This window comes from Molothrus aeneus, chromosome 6 (assembly GCF_037042795.1).
Source record: "Molothrus aeneus isolate 106 chromosome 6, BPBGC_Maene_1.0, whole genome shotgun sequence".
Classification (NCBI taxonomy): Eukaryota; Metazoa; Chordata; class Aves; order Passeriformes; family Icteridae; genus Molothrus; species Molothrus aeneus.
The window spans coordinates 10348597-10371939 of NC_089651.1; the positions used below are offsets into that span (position 1 = coordinate 10348597).

At 53.8% G+C, this 23343-nt stretch overlaps 1 protein-coding gene and 2 long non-coding RNA genes across 4 annotated transcripts; 2 read left to right on the forward strand and 1 right to left on the reverse strand.

Moving 5' to 3' along the window:
• The first annotated feature begins 140 nt into the window (after nucleotides 1-140).
• On the forward strand, nucleotides 141-6664 carry RAD51 (RAD51 recombinase). Its single transcript, XM_066552149.1, has 10 exons — nucleotides 141-168; nucleotides 1035-1144; nucleotides 1562-1699; nucleotides 2093-2210; nucleotides 2766-2857; nucleotides 3557-3651; nucleotides 4498-4611; nucleotides 4935-5064; nucleotides 5607-5728; nucleotides 5988-6664. Exons 2-10 carry the CDS (start codon nucleotides 1058-1060, stop codon nucleotides 6109-6111), a joined length of 1020 nt encoding a protein of 339 aa, XP_066408246.1. The 5' UTR covers nucleotides 141-168; nucleotides 1035-1057; the 3' UTR covers nucleotides 6112-6664.
• Nucleotides 6665-11665: 5001 nt separating this feature from the next.
• LOC136558437 (uncharacterized) lies at nucleotides 11666-19188 on the reverse strand. Of its 2 annotated transcripts, XR_010783888.1 has the most exons (4): nucleotides 18950-19188; nucleotides 16998-17112; nucleotides 15687-15754; nucleotides 11666-12807 (listed from the first exon to the last, which is right to left on the reverse strand). It is a non-coding gene; the product is annotated as an uncharacterized lncRNA (long non-coding RNA). The 2 variants fall into 2 exon arrangements; XR_010783887.1 differs by having other exon boundaries at nucleotides 11666-15754.
• Nucleotides 12035-17158, forward strand: LOC136558438 (uncharacterized). Its single transcript, XR_010783889.1, has 3 exons — nucleotides 12035-12174; nucleotides 15659-15778; nucleotides 16368-17158. It is a non-coding gene; the product is annotated as an uncharacterized lncRNA (long non-coding RNA).
• Nucleotides 19189-23343: the final 4155 nt, after the last annotated feature.

The window sequence follows — 23343 nt, forward strand, 5'->3', positions numbered from 1 at the left end:
GGCCGCGGTACGCCGGGGCTGCTACCCATGACTCTGGTCCCGGTGCCCGTTCCCGGTGCCCGTTCCCGCGCTCTCCTTTAAGGCGCCGCCGGGGGCGGGGCGGCGCCTGCGCGGAGCGGTCACGTGAGGCGGCGGCGGGAGCGCCCGAACGGCCGGAGCGGGGCCGCGGTGAGGCACGGGCACGGGCACGGGCACGGGCACGGGCTGCGATGAGCTGAGCTGAGCTGAGGCGGGCGGGACGGGCCCGGGGCCGCCGGACCCCCGACGCCTCTCGGGGTCCCCCCGGCGCCTCCGCGGTGCGGGAGCCTGAGGGCGTTGGCGGCGGAGGGTGGGCAAGGCCGTCAGCTGTGGGCAGCCATGGAGGGCGTTAAACAAAGGGCTGGGGTTGAGCACAATGAGGGGACACGGCGTGCGGAGTCCAGGGAGCTCCAGATCGCCGGCGGGCGGTACCTGGGAGGTGCTGCTGGCCGGGGCCCTGGTAAAGTTCGGATCGTGGAATGCCAGAATGGCCATGAAGTTCCACCCCCTGCCATGGACAGCGACACCTTCCGCTATCCCAGGTTGCTCCAAGCCCCGTCCAGCCTGGCCTTGGTCACTTCCAGGGATCAAGGGACAGCCACAGCTTTTCTGTGCCAAAGCCTCAACACTCTCACAGGGAAGAATTTACCAGTATTCAATGTAAATTTCCTCTCTGTCAGTTTGAATCCATTCCCACTTGTCCTGTCAGTATTATATTCAAATTGTGTGTTATATCCCAGGTGTGTGAATTCCCTTGTATCCTTCAGTTTCCCATGACAGCTCCTGCCTGCCATCCTGCTCAGCAATCCCAGGCGTGGTGCAGATCCTCTGCAGGATCTTCCAGCCCTTTCCAAGGTGTTTGTGGCAGCCCCGAGGGCAAGCTCTGGGGCACAGCCCAGCCATTTCAGAGGCCATTTTAGAGGGCTTTTCCAGCTTTAAGAACTCCGTGATCCTGATTTATGTGACCACAAAACTTATTGCTAAAAGGGAGCACTGAAATGTCTGGTTCCTTCCAGGGGCTGTCCTGGGCCTCGCTGCCATGGCCATGCAGATGCAGCTGGAGGCCAGCGCAGACACCTCAGCAGAGGAGGAGAGCTTTGGGCCACAGCTCATATCCAGGTTGGAGGTAGGTGAGGAGTTACCTCTGGAGGAACTTTTCCATAGATGCACTTGCTGCTCTTTTTCCTAGAATGGAATCCTGTGATGGTTTGGGTTGGAAGGAACCTTAGAAGTTCATCCCATTCCATCCCCTGCCATGGCCAGGGACACCTTTCACTACCCCAGGCTGCTCCAAGCCCCATCCATCCTGGACTTGAGCATTTCCAGGCTCTCCACCAGGGCCTCACCACCTCCCCAGGGAAGAATTCCTCACTAATATCCAACCTGAACCTTTTTATTTAAAAGCAAGGTGACACCAAAAACTCTGCTGCTAAATTCTTACTTGTGTTCTGTTAAAAAAACCCTACCGAACAAAAAACTCAGAAATACCCAAAAATACCAACAGGTGTAATTTTTCCTCTCTCCCTCCGTCCCTCTCTCCTAGCAATGTGGCATAAATGCCAATGATGTGAAGAAGCTGGAAGAAGCTGGGTTTCACACAGTGGAGGCCGTGGCTTATGCGCCAAAGAAGGAGCTGCTGAACATTAAAGGCATCAGTGAAGCCAAAGCCGACAAAATCTTGGTAGGCATGTCCTGGAACTTTAACCCGAGATATTCCACAGGTTTATTTCTGCTGGCTGAAAGTGTTGTGGTGAATTTGGAAAGTGTCCAAAGGGCAGTAAGGGGTGATTAGAGGTGTGACTTGACTTGTGATGGGAAAAGGCAAAACACACCAGGACAGGACTGAACTGAACAGGTTGGGGGAAAAGGGGAGAATATTTCCATAAAAGGGATGTTGGAGCTTTTTCTTGGAGCAGAATTTGAGTTCTGTTCATAGGTACCAACTAGTGCAAAGTCTATGAAATGTGCATGGAATGATACAGGCACCGCTCCACAAGGCAGGAAATATTAATTACTGTGGGATTAACAAATGGCATTAACTCCTCTGGCACTGCTCATCTGGGTTTTCCCTCAGGCTGAGGCAGCCAAACTGGTTCCCATGGGCTTCACCACGGCCACAGAATTCCACCAGCGGCGGTCGGAGATCATCCAGATCACCACTGGCTCCAAAGAGCTGGATAAGCTGCTCCAAGGTCAGCATTTTATTATTTCTCTTCCCTGCTTAACCTCACTTATTGGGATGGGGTTTTGCCATGAGTGGGATCCTTGCACAGAATCATGGAAGGCAAGTCCTGGTTAGATGAAAAACCTCTAGGACTGCTCTTGAATAATTGCTTTTATTTTAGAAGCTGCAGAAATAGTTTTTAGTCCTTTTAAGTCATGATGCAAGATCCAGAGCTGTCCATTTTTGGATGTTTCTGGTTTTTTTAAGTCCATGATGCATTTAGGGAAAACAAAACCAGGCATCACCATCTCCCCATTCCTCTGGTAATCTAAAAATGAAAACAAGTAATTTCAGCTCTTCAGCATCTTCAAAAACACAAGTGAACTTCTTAACCACAGCATGAACAAACCTCATGATGACAAACAATTTTCCCTCTTAGCTGTGAAACTTTCAGCCAAATTCAGTGTTTAACTGAGTCTCTGTAAATGTAATATTTTATGTGTGACATAGATACATAGATCATACATGTAGCATGTGACCTTTTGATTTTTATTAATAATTATTATTGTTATTTTCCCTTCAGGAGGAATAGAAACAGGGTCCATAACAGAATTATTCGGGGAATTCCGTACTGGGAAGACGCAGCTGTGTCACACCCTGGCTGTCACCTGTCAGGTGGGGGTTCACCTCATCACAATCCAATATTCAGACCCCACAGCCTTTTGGGATATTTGCTAATTTGCCTTGGGATATTTGCTAATTTGGGCACTTCCTTTTACTTTCTAAGTGTTTATTGCTGTCTAGAAGTTTCTATTCCCTAAAATATTAGAGGCTTGGACTTAATTTGATCGTTGAGTTTACTCCCTGAACTTCCCAGCTCAAAGCTGAGCACCTGTCATCTTTTGTAGAGTCATGGAATGCTGGAATGGTTTGGGTGGGAAGGGACCTTAAAGCCCATCCAGTTCTATGGCCAGGGACACCTTCCATTATCCCAGGTTGCTCCAAGCCCCATCCAGCCTGGCCTTAGACACTTCCAGGGATCCAGGGGCAGCCACAGCTTCCCTGGGCAACCTGTGCCAGGGCCTCAGCACCCTCCCAGGGAAGAATTTCTTCCCAATATCTCATTTATCCCTGCCCTGTGTTAGTGGGAAGCCATTCCCCCTTGTGCTGGCACTCCAGGGTGACAGGGACTACAAAAGGAAGGTGTCAGCAGCAATGGGGATCAGGGATCTTTCACTTGTCCCAGCTAAATGGGACTTTAAGCACAATAACTTTGGATGTTATTTGTTGTATGAGCTCAGTGAGGGCATGTGGCAGTATCTGCTGTACTTATGGATGCTTTATTCCCTGTTCCTTCCTTTCCTTCTCCTTTAGCTCCCCATAGACCGCGGTGGCGGCGAGGGAAAGGCCATGTACATTGACACAGAGGGCACCTTCCGTCCAGAGCGGCTCCTGGCCGTGGCTGAAAGGTCAGTGAGTGGGAGACAGGAATAGATGGACTCACAACTCAGTTGGAAAATGTTTTCCAGAGGTCCTGGAGGTTGATTTGGCAGGTGTTCCCTTTGGAAAGCTCTAGTGTTGCCATTCCTCTCCTCTCCTTGCCGCTCTTTCCCCAGAGCTCTCGTGTCATTGTCCCTTGGCATGAGGTGATTTCCTTGTCTTTTGCTACTGGAAGGGATTGGTAGCTTCCCAAGCAGCTGGGACAAGACTGGCTGGGTTCTGTTTGCTCTTTCCGAAGGGAATTTAATTGAATCCTGCTGGCTTCTCCCACAGCATGGACTGCTCCCATGTTCCCTGTCACCAGGGAATATTTAGCAGCCAAGCAAAGGAGAGGAAGTGAAATGATTGCAGCAGGCACAGCTGTGTCTGTGCTGGCCATGTACAGAGTGTCCTTGGAATCAGGGAATCTTTCAGGTTGGAGGAGCCCTGGGAGATCCCTGTGCACAACCATTCCCTGGTGCTTCTGAGCCCCCCACTCTCCCATGTCCCCAAGTGCCACATCCACATGGCTTTAGATCCCTTCAGGGATGGAGCCTCCACTGCCAGGGCTGGACAGCCTTTCCTCTTAGAGACTTCCCAATATTCAGCCTAAACCTCCCCTAGTATCACATGAGGCCATTTCCTCTTATCCATTTCAAATGGTTCCAATCATTCCGTTCTCTTTTCATCACCACAGGTTGCATTTTTTTCCATCTGTTTTTATCTCTGCTGGGCATGTGAGTTTTTCTTCCAGTCTTTTGGCAAAGTTCCTGTCTAACTGCTATGGATGAAGTTGTCACTCAAGGTTCATCCCTTTGTTTTCCCTGATTTGGCAGGTATGGCCTGTCTGGCAGTGATGTCCTGGACAACGTGGCCTATGCTCGGGGCTTTAACACCGACCACCAGACCCAGCTGCTGTACCAGGCCTCGGCCATGATGGCTGAGTCACGGTAATGACACTGATTTCACGGAGTTTGTTCCCACATGGGATTAGCCTTTGATTCTCCAGGGAGCCAGCTTGCTCCATGGGCAGTCAGCTGTCAGCAGCACATCCTGCTGCTGGAATTCTGGGTGCCAGCAACTGGCTCCAGCTGATGTGGCTGCACAAACATAGGGAATTCATGGTTCCCCAGTGCCAGCCCGAGGAGCAAGTTGGGAGCTCAGTTTAGAGCTGTGGTTAGAAACAGTGCTGATGATTTCCAAGCTGCCAGGAGAGCTGTGCAGGCAGCTTGGCATTGGAACCAGGACTTAGAGCCCCGCCTACCCTTTCCAGGTACGCGCTGCTGATCGTGGACAGTGCCACGGCCCTGTACCGCACGGATTACTCGGGAAGGGGCGAGCTCTCCGCCAGGCAGATGCACCTGGCCCGGTTCCTGCGGATGCTGCTGCGCCTGGCCGACGAGGTGAGCATCCCCTGGGCTTTATGGCGCGGGCTGCTGCTGGCCAAACACCAGGCACCCATGAAATCTGCTCACTCACCCTCCTCTACAGCTGGACAGAGGAGAGAAAATGTAATGAAGGGTTTGTGAGTTAGGGTAAGGACCAGGAGAAAACACTCATCAATTAGCAGCACGGGAAAAACAGGCTCAGCTTAGAGATTTGAAGTGACATCATTACTTACAAAATCAGAGCAGGATAATGAGAAGTAAAATAAGCTCTTAAAAAAACAGCTTACTCCCACTTCTCCCTCCTTCCCAGCTCTTCCTCCTATGCCAATGGCACAGTGAGATGGGAATGGGAGGGTTTGGTCGGTTCATCCACCCAAGGCTTCTCCCACTGCTGAGGGAGAAAAGGTCCCAAGGGCTTTGTCTCCCCCTCTGCTCCCATTGGTTTGGAGAGGCTGGGATCCCACACTTATGGACACCAGGAATGCCCCTGTGTAGTTTTCCCTGCTTTTCTGTTCTGATTGTGGGAAATAATTGGGTTTGGGTTGTTTCTCCTGCAGTTTGGCGTGGCCATCGTCATCACGAACCAGGTGGTGGCACAGGTAGATGGAGCTGCCATGTTTGCTGCAGATCCCAAAAAGCCCATCGGAGGCAATATCATTGCTCATGCTTCCACCACCAGGTGAGACAAGAGATGGTCATATCCCACGAGCCTGGGCTGGGAATGTTTTATGGAATTGGCCAAGTAGCTTTTACTTCTGGGCTTTCCAGTCTGTCCATGGTAGGCCCAGCCTGTGCTTCAGCTCAGTGCCACTCTGGGCCCTCAGTCCATGGGGAAATGAATGTCTTGGGCAGTTCCTACAGCTCTGTTTACTCCTTTCTGCATTAGGATGATTTTCTGGGAGTCCATCCTGATCTGTTTCCTTCCCTCTCCCTGTCAGGCTGTACCTGCGGAAAGGCCGAGGTGAGACCAGGATCTGTAAAATCTACGACTCTCCGTGCCTTCCCGAGGCCGAAGCCATGTTCGCTATCAATGCCGACGGAGTGGGAGATGCTAAAGATTGAAAACTCCTTTTCTTCCCCTGAATCCCAAGACTCTGTGTCTGTATGAGGCTCCTTTCCTAGTGGCACCTTAGGGATACTTCCCAAGGCAGCGGGCAGAGGAAGCTGTGCCGTGTCAGCCTGGGAAGCGTCGGGACACACCGAGCTCAGCCACAGCTGTTGGGAAGAGATTCCCTTGGCTGCAAGCACAGGTGAGGGCCGTGTGCTTCCTCAGCAACATTCCCAGAGCACCAGACCCTGCGTGTTTCCCTGGATCCCACCGTGGTGCAGCAGAATCTTGGTGGCCACAGTTGGGAACTCAGTGAATTGGAAGCAAAGCTGAAGGGTTTGTCCACTAAGAGAAGCGGTGATTTATAAATCAAAGCAGAGTGATATTCCACACCAGGGATTTGGGATTGGTGATGGTCCCAATCCATCATCTTTCTGTTCATTTTCTTTTGGATGCTGCAGCCTGCTGGGCTGGGGGAGCTGTTCCTTTGCCTTTAATTTTCTGTATTCTGTTAATTCTCCATGGAAATCTGCTTTTAATAAAAAGGTTCTTGATGATGTCCCAGGTTCCTGGAATTCTCAGGTGTGTGTTCAGACCAAGGAATGTTCTGGCTGGCAGAAGCTGCACCAATCTCCCAGGAATCTCAGTCTGGGTTTGTCTTTGCTCCCACTTCTCCTCAGTTTGGGGTGCAGTGCAGCCCTGCCCTGTGGATCTCCTAGAAGGGTTTTTGGGTTAAAAAGTTTCTTTCCTATGCTGCAGTTTTTCTCTAGAACTTGAGTAAAAAGAATAATGTGATCTTGATGTGATCTTAATTGGTTCATTTGCATTGATTAATTAAAGCAGATCATTGAGAAGGGGCTTGAGCAGCCCTTGGTTGGAGCTGGCAGTTCTTGTCTCTTCATTCTTTGAATTTATTTTAATTATTTCTTAAGCAATTCCTACAGTTAAGATACACAGTGAGGAGAACAGCATTGCTGCCCAGCTGGATTGGGAAATCCAAGTGCAATTCCTTGGAGAGATTGAGGGGATGGGGAGCTGAGCCTCAGGCTGGGTTTTGGCAGCAGGAACTGGCTGAGGAGAGGAGAGAGCCCCCAAAATTGGTTAAAGCCAATTCTGCTGGGTTTGGGTGCTCCCACCCCAAAAAAGGATCCTGGTTAAAGGGGACTTGAGGAAGCAGCGGGATGTGCTGAGGGGGGCTGTGCTGGGATCCCCAAATTCCAGCCAGGAATGCTGGGCACTGCAGGTTCACAGGGACACTATGGAGGGGCTGTGCTGGGATCCCCAAATTCCAGCTAGGAATGCTGGGTGCTGCCAGACCTTTGGGACACTGCCTGATCCAGAGAGATTTCCCATTGTGTTCTCTCGTGCTCAGCACCTGGCATTCCACTGGAGTCCCACAGGCTGGAAATGCCATGCGAACAGCTGGAATCGCAGCCAATCACACAGAAGCCAGTCCAGGAGAGAAAAAGAGCTGTTCCACAGATGGATTTTTCCCAATGTGTTTTAATTTAAAGCAGAACATCGCCCGCCCCTCCCACCTACCTCGACCCCATAGCCTTTATTTTTGGGCTTTCTCTATGAGAATTATCTGCCTACGCTGGATAAAAAATTCCGAAAATATTCCTCCGGCGCTGCGGGGACCGGCGGGGTTCGGAGGGTTCCGGGGCCGTGGCGGGACCGCGCCCGGAGCCCGGGCGGGGCCGCAGCCGGAGCAGGAACGGCAGCGCCGGGCTCCGCCCCAGCGCCCGTCCCGGAGCGGCTCCTCCCGCCCGCGGCGAGCCCGGTCCCCACGCCAGCCCCAGTCCCGCCCCGGTCCTCCGGCCCCGGGACCCCCAGTGGACACGGGCCGGAAGCCCCGGTTCCATCGCCGGGAGCAGCCCCGGTTGGGCCCAGCCGTGAGGGACGGGCCCGGCCCAGGTGAGAGGGGCGAGGCCGCGAGCGATGGTCCCGCCCCCACCGCGGGCAGGGCGGGGCTCCGTGAGGCGGGGCCGGGGCTCCGTGAGGCGGGGCCGGGGCTCCGTGAGGCGGGGCCGGGGTGGGGCCCGAGGTGGGGCCGGGGGCGGTTCCAGGGGCGGGGCCGGGCCCGGCTCAGGTGCGCGGGGCGGGCCTGGCTCAGGTGCGCGGGACCCCAGCGCGGCTGCGCGGGGCGGGGCCGAGGTGATTTAATCCCCGGGAATCGCCTCCGCCGGCATTTGCTCACCCGGAGCTCGGTGCGGGCGGCGCGTCCGTGTCCGCCGTCCTCAGGTGGGGCGCGGGGGCTTCGGCCTCGCCTCCTGTCCCCCCCTCTACCCCTTCTTCCTTCTCCCCGTGCTCCCCTGCTTTCTTTCCCTTTCCCCCTCCTCCCTTTCTCCCTCAAACCCTCCCCGCCTTTCTTCCCAAACCCCCACACTCCTTCCTCTCCTGTCCCTACCCGCTCAATCCCTTCTATTCGCACTCTCTCCCTCCTCTGTCCACGTTCCTTCTCTTCCCTTCTGGCCTTTCCCTTCTCCTCCCGCTTTTCTCCGTACCCCGATCCCCCCTCCCTACCCCTCCTCATCTCCTCCACGTCTCCTCTCTCCCCGTCCTCCCCTCTCCTCCTCTCTCCTTCATTTCCCCGCAGCCGCGGGGCTCGGGGCGCCGCAGAATAAAGCCCAGAGGGCCGGAGCGGCGCCCCCGCTGTCCCTGGAGCCCCCACACGGGGCCGGAGCCGCTGGGCGGGTCCCCCCATTGCAGTGCAAAGCACGGCCCGACACCGCCGGGGTTCCGGCTGTCCCTACATCACACTGGGGGTCCCCGGGGGGGAAAGGTTGGGGGGCGGGGGTGGGGGTTTGGTAGGGCCCCCTCCTCGGGAGGGGGTCCCAGGGGGGGAGGGGGGAGAAGGGGGGAGGGGTGGGGGGGGGGTAGGGCCCCCTCCGGAGGAGGGGGGTCCCTGGGAGGGGGGCGGGGCAGGCCCCCTCCGGAGGAGGGGGTCCGGGGGAGGGGGCGGGGCCTGGAGGGGGGGATTCCCCCTTCCGCCCCGCTTCCTCCCCCCGGACCCCCTCCTCCGGACGGGGCTCGGCTCGGCCCCCTCCCCGGGACCCCTCCTCCGGACCGGGGCCCAGGGGGAGGGAGGGGGGCGGGGTGGGGAGGGAGGGGGGCGGGGTGGGGAGGGAGGGGGGCGGGGGAGGGAGGGGGGCGGGGTGGGGAGGGAGGGGGGCGGGGTGGGGAGGGAGGGGGGCGGGGTGGGGAGGGAGGGGGGCGGGGTGGGGAGGGAGGGGGGCGGGGTAGGGAGGGGGGCTGCGTCGCGTCGCTCTGCATCGTGAACACCGACAGAGATGACCGCACAGACAAACGCCCCCCCCCCCATTCTGCCCACCCCACCCCGCCGCCCTCCCTCCCCCTGGGCCCCGGTCCGGAGGAGGGGGTCCCAGGATGGGGGCCGGGCCGAGCCCCGTCCGGCGGAGGGGGTCCGGGGGGAGGAAGCGGGGTGGAGGGGGGAATCCCCCTCCAGGCCCCGCCCCCTCCCCCGGGACCCCCTCCTCCGGAGGGGGCCCGCCCCGCCCCCCTCCCAGGGACCCCCTCCTCCGGAGGGGGCCCTACCCCCCAACCCCCCTCCCACCCGGACCCCCTCCCGAGGAGGGGGCCCTGCCTAACCCCCACCCCCCGCCCCTCAACCTTTCCCCCCCCGGGGACCCCCAGTGTGATGTAGGGACAGCCGGAACCCCGGCGGTGTCGGGCCGTGCTTTGCACTGCAATGGGGGGACCCGCCCAGCGGCTCCGGCCCCATGTGGGGGCTCCAGGGACAGCGGGGGCGCCGCTCCGGCCCTCTGGGCTTTATTCTGCGGCGCCCCGAGCCCCGCGGCTGCGGGGGAAAGACGGAGGGGGGGACAGAGGACGGGAACAGGGGGACAGAGGTGGTGGTCGGGCTGGGTCAAGGATGGAGGGCAGGTGGGGGGGTCGGGATGTGCAGGGGAGCAGGGAGGGAGGCAGGGGCACGTGGGGTGGCGGGGGCAGGACGGGCAGAGGATGGAGAACGAGGATGGAGCACAGGTGGGGGGGTTAAGGTGAGGAAGGAAAACAGGGGGAGGTGGAGAAGGAGAAAGGGTGAAGGAAGGAGGGGAAGGAGGAATTGGGAGGAAGGGAAAGAGGATGTGGGGGCAGGTGGGAACTGGGCTAAAGAGGGAAGGAAGCGTGGAGGAAGGAAGGGTAAGGTAGGGCTGGGGTGTGTGGGGGCATAGGAAGGGTAGGGGGGACCGGCCCGGGAGGGAGCGGTTTGGGGGGGAGGGAGGGGAGGGCTAGGGGGGAGAGGGAGGGGGGGGGTAGGGGGGGGGAGGGTGTAGGGGGTGGGGGAGGGGAGGAAGGGAGGGAGAGAGGAGAGGTATCTGTAAAAAAGAAGCAAAAATAAGCGTAAAAGAAAAGAAACAAAGATATGGAGGCCGCGCAGACAGAACCTTCCCCTCCGAGCGCCGAGGGGGCAAATGGCGCCAGCGGCGATTCCCGGGGGTTAAATCCTCTCGGCCCCGCCCCGCGCAGCCGCGCTGGGGCCCCGCGCACCTGAGCCGGCCCCGCCCCTCACACCTGAGCCGGCCCCGCCCCTCACACCTGAGCCGGCCCCGCCCCGCCCCGCCCGCGCCCGTAAATCCCGGCGGATCCACGCCCACTCCGCTTTGTGCGATGGATGCTCATCCCGGGATGCGGCGGGGCCGTCGCTGGAGCGCTGTGCGGAGCCCCGGACCGGGGGCTGCTCCCGTTGCTGCGCGAGGCTCGAGGCGCTGAGGTGGGGCCGGGAACAGGACCCGGGCCTGGGGATCCGGGTCCTGCCGGGGTCTGCTGGGGGTCCCGGGCAGAGCGGGTTGCGGGTCCTGGACCCGCAAGAGCGGGGTGGTGTTTGGGTGTAGGGATCGGGACAAGCATCGCCATGGCAAAGAGGAGCCGCTCCAGGACGGTCGCTGGGGCTGAGCCCGGCACTGCCGCTCCGGCTGCGGCCGGAGAGGGGCGGGAGCCCCGCCGGTGCTTCGGGCAAGTCCCGCTGCTGCCGTGGGGAGCCGGGGCTGTGCCGGTGCCGGGCCCGGCAAGAGAGCGGCGCATTCCCGGAGCAGGCGCTGGATCGCGGCTGGAAGCGGCCGGGGCGCGGGGACCGCCCGTGCCGGCCCCGGGAGCCCTCAGGCTCCGCCGCTGCCTCAGCGCCGTCGCCCCGCGGGGCGCCCCCTGGCGGACACGGAGCGGAGCTGCGAGCACGGCGGCCCCCGGGGCGCGCTCCCGGCCCGGTCCCCGCGGGGATGCGGAGCCCCCTCAGCCCCGGTACCCCCAAGGCCACCGCGCGCAGAGCGGGACCCGGACCCCGCGCCCGCACCCCCGGGGCTCCCGCCCGCCGCGTCCCCGCGGAACGAGCGGGGCTGCATCGCCGCGGGCCGGAGGAGCCGCTCCGGGCCGGACGCTGGGGCCGAGCCCGGCGCTGCTGCTCCTGCACCGACTGTGCCGGGTGCGGGCACGGGGCCCTGCCCGGGCTCGGTTCTGCTCGGGCCGCTCACTGGGTATCTGCCAGGTGAGACTTGATGCTCTCCCTCCTTTCCCCTGTGGCTCGTGCTCTCCAATGCAAAAACCTCTGGGTTTAAAAAGCCAGTGAGAAGTGTTTATTCTTTATTTCCAGAGCACAGGATATTCTGAGTTAGAAAGAGCCCCGAGGATCGTCAAGTCATAGCTGACTGGCCCATGTGGGCATTAAACTCGGAATCCTGGCCTTCTCAGCACCTTGCTCCAAGCACCCGAGCCATTCTCAGGGTCACGAGAAATGTCCTGCCTGGGATGGGAATGGCTGCTGCCAGCAAAGGAATTGCCATGCAAATCAGCAAATGTTCTGCTAATGCTGCTTTGTATACCAGCCTCTGGAATGGCTCTAGGGTAGAACTGGCTGGCATTTGACACAACAGCATGAAACTATTTGTATAATCCTGATTTCCTGCCTTTTCCAGCATTTCCTACAGAGCTGTAAAGATGCTGATGCCGTGTCCCTTTCCAGGGAGAACCGAGCAAGTCCTGAGGGTTCCCTTGCTCCAAGGCCCAAGCTCTTCTGGAGAGTGTCAGGGCTGGTCCCGCCTGCAGAGGGGCCTTTCCTGCAGGTGAGTGCTCACAGCCCAAACTCACGGCGGGGGCTGAGCCCGGCGCTGCTTCTCCGGCCCGGAGCTGCACGGAGCCCTCGGGGACTCCTGCTCCCTGCCAGGAATGTTCCTCGCTGCTCCCTCCGTGTGTCCCGGCTGGCCGGGAACGCGGGGCGGGAGGAGGCCGAGCCCAGGGGGAACCAGCCCCTCCTGCCCTCGGTGCCTGCAGGGCAGGAGCTGTGCCTCAGTGTCCTGCCCGTGCAGGCAGCGTGCCAGGCACACCCGGGGCAGGCGCTGGGATGCCCGGGCAGCGCTGGGATGGGCACGGATCAAGGGCTGCCTGCGGCTCCTGAGCCAGGGGCTGCTCTGAACGGGGCCCCGGAGATGCTGCAGCCCGGACAGAGCCCCCTGACATCCCAAAACCAGCCCAAGGAACAGCTGCCATTGCCTGGGAGTGCTGCACGCTGGCTTTGCAGAGGAGCTCAGACAGCAATTCCCGGTGCCACCTCCTGGAGCTCCCACACAGCCACCGGGTGTGTCCCGGCCACTCCAGCCCCTTCCCTTCCACCCTGGGGCCATCCTCCAGCAGCAGCCTTAAAGCCAAGGGAATTCCCCTCACAGCAATTCAATCCCAAGCAAGGCCCTCGGAGATGCCTTAAAACAAAAGGTTAGAGTTAGATGGAGTTTTGTTTGGATGAAGTTTGGAGTTTTTCGGGAGCCAGCTGGGACTGCAGAAGTGCTGGGAAGCTCGCACAGGTGGGTCACAGTGCAGGTGCCCTGCAGGCACGGATGTGCATCCCTTTCCTCAGGGAAAAGAGCTCCCGGAGGCCGTGCCGAGGCTCTGGAATGAGCTCAGCTCCTGCAGGGAGAGATGCCCTCCCCTGGGCACAGGGGCTGCCTCAGCAGGGCCGGGAGCGCGTCCGGCCCCGCCCTCGCCGCTGAGAGCATCAGCTGGAGCCCGAGCCCAGGGGTGGAGCCCACGGAATTCCAGGGAACTCTGCAAGTGCCCCCGGGAACATGGGTGGGGCTGGGGGATGAATAAATAGCCAAGGGTTAAAAATAGCAAATGCTATGGAATATCAACCTGTGCTTGTCCTGATCCCACTGAGCTTCTTCAGAGCCTCTGCTGGTTCCTGGCACAGCAGGTGTCAAATAGGCAGCTCTGTGTGGGAATATCCATGCTGCATGAGGATATCCATGGATATCCATGCTGCATGAGGCACTGAGAGGTTATTCCAGCAGAGAATTCAGGGCTATAGCTCTAATTCATCTAAACTGCAAAGATGAACTGCAAATCTGGGCACCACACAGGGAGCAATCTTTGTGCTGCCCTGCCAGCCAAAGCCCCTGGGCTGGGAAATTTCAGCAGCCAAATGGATGGAATTCTCTAAATCCCAGCTTACCAGCATTTTGTCCTCTCTATATTACCTATTTTTAAAACCAAAACCCACACAGGTTTTCTCTATCTCATCCACTAAATGTTCATTCTGTCCCCTACAAATTATATCAGGTATTTCCTCAAAAATATTTTTACAGATTATTTCAAGTTTTACCCCCAAGGTCTTCCCTACATGTCTACCACTAGTTATCTCATTTTTACCTCAAAATACTAATTCTCCATCATGTAAAAAATATCAATTTCTACACCCAAAATTTTCATCACCTCTCTACAAGTGATGACTTCAGTTTACCTCATGATGATCATTCTCTTCCCTGGGGAATAGTTCACATTCCCCCACAAATATTCCCTGTCCCCTTCTGATTTCCTCACTTTTTACAAGAAAGCATTCTTTCTCTACTCTGGAGATTACCACAAGACTTACCCTAAAAATCTTCTCTACCTGTCCTCTACCTATTATCCCATTTCCACCTCAATATTTTCATTCTTTACCCTACAGCTGCTTTCAGTTTTCCCTCCCAATAATTTCCCTACCTGTCCATAACCGGTTACCTCAGTTTACCCCATCAAGTGCATCCTCTCTGCTACAGATCACCTCAGATTTTACCCTTGAAATTTTCCCTACCTCTCCACCACTGGGTACCTCATTTTTACCTCAATATACTCATTTTCTACCATGGCAAATCCCTCAAGTTTTACCCCCAAATTTACCCATCTGTCCACTGCAATTTAACCTCAGAATGTTCCTGCTCTTTCCAAAAGATAATCTCACACTTTACCCCCTCAATTTTCCCTACCTGCCCAGTACTGATTACCTCATTTTAACCTCAAAATATTAATTATTTCACCCACAGATTAGCTCACTTTTTATTACCAAAATGCCTATTTTGTCCCCTGTATACTAACTAGGTTTTAAAATCAAAACCACACAAGTTATGTCTGTCTTATCCCCAAATTCTGTCCCCTACATATCACATTAGTTTTCCTCAAAAACATTTATTTTTACATATTAGCTCAGGGTTTGCCCGCCAAATTCCCCCAAGCTGGTCCACTCCTGATCACTTCATTTCTCCCTCAAGATGTTCATTCTCTGCCCTACAGATCTTCCCAAGTTTTACCCCCAAAATTTCCTTGCCTACCTCTACTGACTGCCTTAGTTCATGTCAGTGTTCACTCTCTCCCTTGAGATTTACTCCAGTTTTACTCCCAAAATTTTCCTTACCTGTCCCCAATTTACTACCTCATTTTTACCTTAAAATATTTATTCTCAGCCTTTAGATTATTTCATTATTCCTCTACCTGTCCACTACTGATTCCCTCATTTTCCTTTCACTGTATTTTCTATCATGTAGCTTGTCTCATTATTTATCCCCTAATTCTCCATCTGTCTACTAGTGATGATCTCACTTTTACCTCAAAATGTTCACTCTCTGCCCTACAGATTATTTAATATTATTTTTACCCCTCAAAATTTCCCCATCTGCCCACAACTGATTCCCTCACGTTACCTCAGTATGTTCATGCTCTCCCCTAGAAATTATCTCAGATTTAGCACCCAAAATTTTTCCTACATGCTCAGTACTCATCACCTCATTTTTCCCCTCAGTTTGTTCCTTCTCTACTCCTGATATTGTGACAAGTTTTGTCTCCAAAATTTTCCTGACTTAAAAATGAGTACCTCATTTTTACTCCAATATATTCACTGTGTCCCCTACAGATTACATCCAGTTTTACCCCCCAAATTTTCCTTCCTGTACAATATTGATTAGCTCTTTTCTACTCTGAAATTTGCATTCTTTCCCCTAAACATCACCTCAGCTTTTCCCTCAAAATGCCACCTGGCTCCCCTTGACATCCCCTCACATTTTCCTGCACAAACAGTTCTTGTGTCCCCTCCCAGCTGCCCCAGGTTTTCAGCTAAAAATGTCACCTCTGTCCCCTCTGAGTTATCCCAGGTTTTCCCTGTTAGGAGCTGCAAGGAATTCAGGCAGGGCAAAGGAGAGCAGGGAATTCTGTAAATTCAAAGCCACAAAGAGAAGATCTACCAGCAAAGGGGAAAGGTTTCAGAAAACGTTTCTGCAATTACTAATTAATAATTATTTCCAGTTCCCCAGTGAGAAGAACATGAGCTCACCACCATTAAGGCCTGGCAGCTCCCTGCAGCGAGAGCTCAGTGCACATCCACAGAGGCAATTCCAGCATCTGAAGGAAAGGAAGAAGAAAAAGGTCATTTCTTCTCTTTCCAAGTTATTTCAAGTTCTCAGACCCAAACCAAGCTTTGCCCTTGATTCTGGCTGGGTGACTCCTGAGCAGTGGGCACAGGTCCTGTCATTCATGCTGCTGGGAGTGATGCTTTCTGGGGAAATCAGCTGATTTCCAAAGTTCACTGCCTGCCCCGTGCCTGATCTGCACAGGAGAAAACCTCTTGCATGAAGGGATTTTGCTCCATCTAATCCCATCTGCCCAGGCTGTTCCATGGGGATGTTGCCAGGCTGGGGCAGCGCAGGCAGACACAGCTCTCAGCTCTCTCTGCTCCAAACACAGCTCTGGGCTCTTTGCAAACTCCTCTGCTGTGAGGTTTTCTCCAGGAGAACTCAAGGAATGGCCCACGACAGGTGGAGATTAAGTTATCACACAGGGAAGTGAAGGATAAATATTCCTGTAAGAGCCTTTGGGATCTGCTGGGCTGAGCTGGGAAGGGGACATTCATTCCCTGCAGTGCCAATGCACAACAGCCTCCAGCACAAAGCACAGACTGTCAGGTGGGCTCTGAAAGCACCACTTGGACAAACCTCATGGTTATTCTTCTTTGCAGGGACTTCTGCAATCCAGCCCTGAAGCTGAGAAGCCCAAAAGCTCTGGAGTCTGCCTGCCCTGGAACAAAAGGATCCTGCCAGGGGTGAGGCACATTGCCAGCAAACACTGCCAACAGGCACAGAGGCACCACTGGAGCTCCTGTTGGGGCTGGGAAGGGCTGCCAGGAGGACACAGCCCCAGGGGGTGGCAGTGGCAGCAGCAAATTGCCACGGTCTGATGGCACAGCAGAGAGACAAAGGCCAGCAATGGCCACGGGAGCTGCAGGTTCAATTCTGCTCCTGCGCTGCCCCATCCCGGCAGGAAATCCCCAGGGGGGACAGAAACTCTCAGGGGGCACAAAATGCAGCATCTGTGAGCCTGATCCTGCCTGAGCTCAGCGTGGGGGCCAACCCCCCCAAGGAAGCACTGCCCTGCCCTGGATCAGTGCCAGGCCCTGCCCCAGCTCCCAGCTGCTCCCGGGGCTGCCACCACATTCCCCACAAGGTGACAAAGGTGACAAAGGCCCCTTGGGACAGGGCTCTCTCTGGCTCTCAGGCCTTGGGGACTGCAGGGAGCAGGGCAGGGACAGCCTGGGACCAGGGCAGATCCCTCTGGGTCTGTGACGCTCTGGGCACAGCTGGAGACTCACCCCACACCATGGGCAGGAGCAGGGACCCTCCAGTGCAGCTGGAGCCCGTTGGGTTTGGCTGCTCAAACTCCAAAGCTCTGGGCAAAGATGGGATCAGTTAAGTGGTTTTTCCTGTCTTGAAAGAGAGGAGAAAATGGAAATTAGGTCCACTCTGGAAGTCAAAGGCTCCTGGCTTTCCTACTTCTGTTCTGATTGCTCACTCCATAAAAAATGAAAGGTGACACCAAATAAAAGTGTCCCTTGTCAACATTTTATTCCCTACTATTTTAATACATAAAAAGGATGCCCATTTTTTCTTATCACGTTCTTTGCCTAATTTTAACAGAACCATTTTCATTTCAGGCCCCACTTGTGAGTTATTCAATCCTTTGCCATTGGACTTTGGCCAAAGGAAGAGAAGGATCTGTTCCACGTGGGTGTCATCCAACAGGGAACAGCCCCTGTGCCAACCCCAGCCTGGGCTGAGCACGCTGCCTCACTGCCCCATTCTGCATCCTGGCTCCACTCCAGACTGAGTTTTCCCCCATTTTCCATGTCTAGAGACAGGAAATTGTCCTGGTCAGGGTGTAAGACCTTCAACTGCACATTGGTCTGGGGGCTGTGACTGGATTCCAGCAGGGAATTCATGGTTCTACAGATGAAAACTATTCCAGGGAGCAGCACTGACAAGGTTGGGAGCTGCTGCTTCACCACACGGTGTCAGCAACAGAGAGAAAACACAAAATGTGTATCCAAAACCAAGGATAAAATGAATTCTCCTGCTTTTAGTGGGACCAGGGCTAATTCTGCCCTGGAGTGACAAAGAACTTCTCCCTCAGACCCCCAGAGACCCCTCAAAAAGCCCAAGTGCAGCAGGGAAGGAAGGAAAGGCACCTCTGCCTCACCTGCTGGGAGCAGCACAGGTCCTGCTGCTCCTGGGCACTGGGAACGTGTCTGGGGCCAAAAGCCCTTCCCAGGCTGGAGGGGCTTCCTAAAGCACCACCTCTGGGAAGCAAAGGGCTATGGAAGAGACAGGGAGTGGGAGTTTACAATAATAGTAATAATAACAATAGTAATAATAATAATAAAAATAATGATGATGATGATGATGATGAAGAGCAGCTAAGGGAGCAGCAATAATTCCAAGGGAGCAGGGAGGATGCTGAGGTTTAAATGAGGTTTGAGTGAGGCAGCATCTCTTGGGCTCTCTGAAGCACAGCTCCAGGTCTGGGATTCCAGGAGCAGTGCAAACTCCCACTGTCCAATCCCTGGATTTGCCTCCTGCCAGCACTGGGCACCTTGGCCATGTTTGGCTCAAGTGCTCCAGTGCTGCTGCCTGGAGGGATTGGGAAAATGGGCATTAAAGCCCTTCCCACAGGGCTGGTTCTGAGCTCTGGCTGGGGACAGCATTGGGCACCTCTGGCATTTCAATGAAATCAGTTTCCATCATGGTGAAGAGACCCTGAATAAACCCAGGGCACATAAATAAACCTTTCTCCATAAGGACAGCCCCAGGGAATACACAGTCACTCCTATGCCTGGTCAAACAAACAGCAGCCAGTTTTTGGGGAGAGACTCCAGACTCTTGTCTCCCTCCCTGGCTGTAAAACACTTGCAGAGGCTCTGGAGTTCACACAAGCTTCTCAGGATTTGGATATTTCATTTAAATTCCACTCATATACTAAGGAATTTGAAGTGTCCTAAAGGCAGCTCCACTCACACTTTAATTTTAAGCCCTCTACCACAGATGAATTGGGATGTTCTTTTGTTAGAAACACCCCACCTCTGCTTCTTTAGAGAACTCCATGTGGGAGATAAAATAAATGTGGACAAAAGTTTGGAATGCAGCTTCCAAGTTCCCTCCTAGGAAATTACTCTAACTCTAGGAAGCTACTGTGACACAGATCAGAGGAACATCATGAAAAGAACCGCACAGCCCGCAGCAGGGAGAACAATCCCATTTCTGAGTTTACCTGGTCTCCAAGTGCTCCGCCCGAGCTCCCACCAGCCGTTCCCATTCCCGGACAATCCCGGACAGCACCACGGAAAGTACTGACAACGTCCATGAGGCCGAGGAGTCAGACGCGTTCATTGCTGCAGAATCGGAAAGCAAGAGTTTAGATGCGCTTTGCGGTGCTTTCCGAACCAAATTCGATCGCAGGAACATCCTCCCGGTCACCCGGACCCTGCCCCTTCCCCTTTCCCCACTCAGGGCCGGTGCCCGAGCGACCCAGGTCGGGCACGGCGCCTGCAGTGCCGGGCGCTCCCACACGGCGGCAGCACCGAGATACGGCCAGGATTGCCCCCCCCACCCCTGCCACCACCCGACATGGCGGACTGCGCATGCGCACTGCTGTGAGACTAATTCAGCCCCGAGCCCCTGGGTGCAGTACCCCGCTCCGCCCGCAGAGGGCAGCACGAGCGCGCCGCCCGTCGCGCTGAGCCCCGGGCGGAGCTGCTGGAAAAGGGGAATTTTTGGGGCATCAAAGAGGGAAATACCGCACCAGGACAGATCATCAGGAAATTGCAAGGCTTCCTCTTAGTGCCCCTCCAACCATTCGTGCATGGAAGTCCACGATTTTCCCAGTACCCGCTGGAAAAATTAAAATTTTCCTTGTTTTCTGAGTGTTCCCAGTCCAGGCTGAGCACTTGAGGAATAAATACCTGCTCTCCATGTCCCAGGAAGAGCTTGTCTAGGTGAAAGCACTAGGAATAAGAGCCGGGCTTTGTCTCACCTCACTGTGCTCTAGATGTGATTCTTCATCTAGAGATAAAAAGATAAATTCAGGCTCTGTCTTGCTGCTCACCAGGGAGAGATCAACAGCTCCTAAAATCCCCCTCTGTGACAGATAGAATAAATAAACATTGATTTTTTCTCCTGGATAACATTAATCATGGCTTGACAGAGTTACACTAGAGAGTAAACCGAGGGTAGGCACCGCAGGCTCCTGCCAAATGGATCCAGACCTGGAAATCATCATTATTGGATAAACCTTGGCTGAAGGGCTGAGCCTCATCCCCAGAACCTGACATCCCGTTTCACATGTCGCACAAGCCATGTGTCTGGTCTCCTGGTGCTGTAATGAGGATTTAGAGTGGCTTTTCATCACCCACAAGGAGGTGCTGGAGGGAAGGGGACACCAGGCCGGTGCTGGAGCTGTCACAGATAATGAAAATCGAGCGGTTTGGGGGCTGAGTCCTCCCCAGGGGCAGCCCCCACCTGCCTGGATCTGGAAATCTGCCCTGTCAGAAAACTGACTCCAATGTTTTGATTAATCCAAGTTCAGCCTCGCTTTTTCTTACTCAATGAACCTTGGTGGTAGGATGGGAGACAGAGAATGGAAATGAATTCAGTTAAAAAGCAGGGATCAGATTTCATCCCTGCTGAGAGGCTGGTGTGGAATATTCATCCCTGCCCTCCTGGGGTAAGCATCTCCATCGTGGCACCTGCTTTCCTACTCCAATTCCCTAAGATACCAGTGCAGGGCAGTAGAGGACCTCCCAACAGGCTGTACTAGGATTCACCAGGATCAGCCCATCCAGCCTGGCCTCGGACACTTCCAGAGATCCAGGGGCAGCCACAGCTGCTCTGGGCACCCTGCGTCACCACCCTCCCAGGGAAGGATTTCTTCCCTATACCAAATGCAAACATACCTGGAGGAAGATTTTGGCTCCTCTCTCCTCCCAGGTGCAGCTGGAGCAGGTTTTCATATGCTGTGACATCTCAGGTAGAATTAGAGTGATCAACATGCCCAAGGTAGCCCAGAAGAGGATGTGCCATGTCCCAGTGAGACCCACACACAGTGACACAGAATCCTGGGATGGTTTGGGAATTGGTTACTCTGGAAGCTCCTCGAGAGGAGACCTGTACTGATAAATAAATAAAGTTCAATCAGTTTCCGAAATTTAAATGGAAACTTGAGGATTGATTTCCTACTTCTATATACATATATAACATATTTGTCATTTTAATATTATTTTATATATTAAAATATATTAAAAACATATAAAAATAAACTTATAATAAAAATAAAATACATTAAAATAAAATAAACATATAAAAATAATTTCAATATATTCATTTATTTTAATATATAAAGAAAATGTTTATATATAATTTCTTAATATATATAAAGCATTTTTTCTTAGAAATACATAATTATATACCTACAATTTTATCTCTTGAAATATGTAACTGATCTATAGGCATCACAGGGAATTAAAAAGAATTGATGTAGGAAATCAAGATTCAGGAGTTGGGAGATGACCCAGGATTTGAAGAAGTGTTCCAACTGCAAACTGGGATAAAGGGAAAACCCTTCAGGAACTCTCCTGCTGCAAAAAATTGTTTTTACACTTCCTGGTGATGATTATAGTCTGAATTTAAGCCCTTGAGGCTTAAATTGACTCTTCAGCCCGTGCCTGGAGCATGCCTGCTCTGAATAAATCCTGCATTTCCCATGTGACTGTGTCACCCTGCCGCCCTTCACCATCAGGCAGCAAGTGGAGAAATCCATGCCATTTTTCCATAAAAAAATGTTTTAAATAGATCAGATGAGTCAAAGCCCCCAAACACATTGTTGTCTCCATCGGGGGAACCTGTGGTGACTCATTCAAAGCCTACAAAGAGAGAGGATGAGATGGGCTGAGATGACTCAAGTCCTGAAACCTGGGAGCAGGAATAATGAGAAAACTGCAGCTGGGGTGGAAAATCAGCTTTGCCTGGGTGGAAAGAGACACATTGGAGAGGAGAAGGTGCAGGAGGTATGGACAACATCAGGAGGTTTGGAAGCATCAAAGGAGCTGGGTGTGCCTGAATGCAGAACACAGAATTATGGAATCCTGGAATGGGCTGGGTTGGAAGGGATCCTAAAGCTGATTTTGTTCCACCCCTGCCATGAGTAGGGACACCTTCCACTCTCCCAGGCTGCTCCAAGCCCTGTCCAAGCTGGCCTTGGACAGCTGTGCCAGGGCCAGAGAATTGTGGATGCCCTGTCCCTGGAAAGGATGAGATTTTGCAGAGAGGGAGGGAGATGTTCTTATTTAGAGACAAAAAATACAATAACAAATACAATAACACCATGCCTTAATTTTCCACATTAATTAGTGTTGCATTAAATTGACAACAGACACCGTTGAAGTGATTTCCAATCAATTTGGGTCAATTAAAATGAGACCAGCATTCCTGATTGCAAGTTCATCCATGTGCAGCTTCAAGGGAAAACCACCCCCCCCCCCAATCCAATTTATGACTGTTCCCATCAAGTAAAAAATTGTCCCAAAACCACTTAAAGTCCTACCCTTTAGTTAATGGCAGCTTGAGTCAAGATACTCACAGGTCCTTGAGCTGAAGTCCTCAAGCCCCATCGGTCTCACCAGAACCAGGAAGTTTTTCCTGTTCCATCCTCTAAAGTGGCTGGAAGATTTTAACTTTCACACCTTCCCCCCATGAGCAGTTGCCAAAGGGTCTCTGAAGCACCTGAAAAGAGAATGAGCCTTCCCCAGAGGTCTTGGGATCCATGCTGGGGTTTTAGGGCTGGGATCCCCGCGGCACATTGGAATGGATGCCTGCAGAGACGGAGCGATGCCGCTCACGGGCACAGTGGTGACAGCAGGAGCGAAGCAAAATCAAACTGGTTTGTTGGAGACTTGAGTTTGAAAGATTTTTTTAATTCTTCTCTATTTCTACATTACCTTTTAATTATACATAATTATATTTGTATAACATATCCTTTATTCATTATACATGGGAGGGGAAAAAACATTAAGTAATGGACATATTAAAAGAAATTATTGCTTTATCTTAGCAATTATAAATTCTCTTTCATACTACACATTCCCTAGAGCAAATGGAACCTGGAATTGTTTGGATTGGAAGGGATCTTAAAGATCATCCAGTTCCATCCCCTGCCATGGGCATGGACACCTTTTACTAGACCAGGGTGCTCCAAGCTCTGGCCAAGGCAGCCTTGGACACTTCCAGGGTATAACGTTACCTGCTAAAATTCACTTCCTCTTTTCTCAATCAGGGCTTTAAAAATTAAAGAAAAAAATTAAAAATTAATAAATAAAATAAATAGAGCCAACTGCTGCTCAAGAGTTGCCCAGTCTTACCTAACAGATACACGTGTTTCTGGTTCAGAAATGAGTATTGTCACTTGCTGCCTTCTCAGTTCCCTCTTGACCCCGCCGTGCCGGCTGTTCACCGCTCCCTGGGAAACAGGGTCAGTTCCTCTTCTCCCCTCACTGCACCCCAAGCAGCTTTCACTTCCCCATTCCAGCTGAGTCAGAGGCTCATTGCAAGGAGTCATCTGACTGCGTGCCAACGCTCTTCTCCTACTCCATCCTGGTGGCCACCACAACCTCC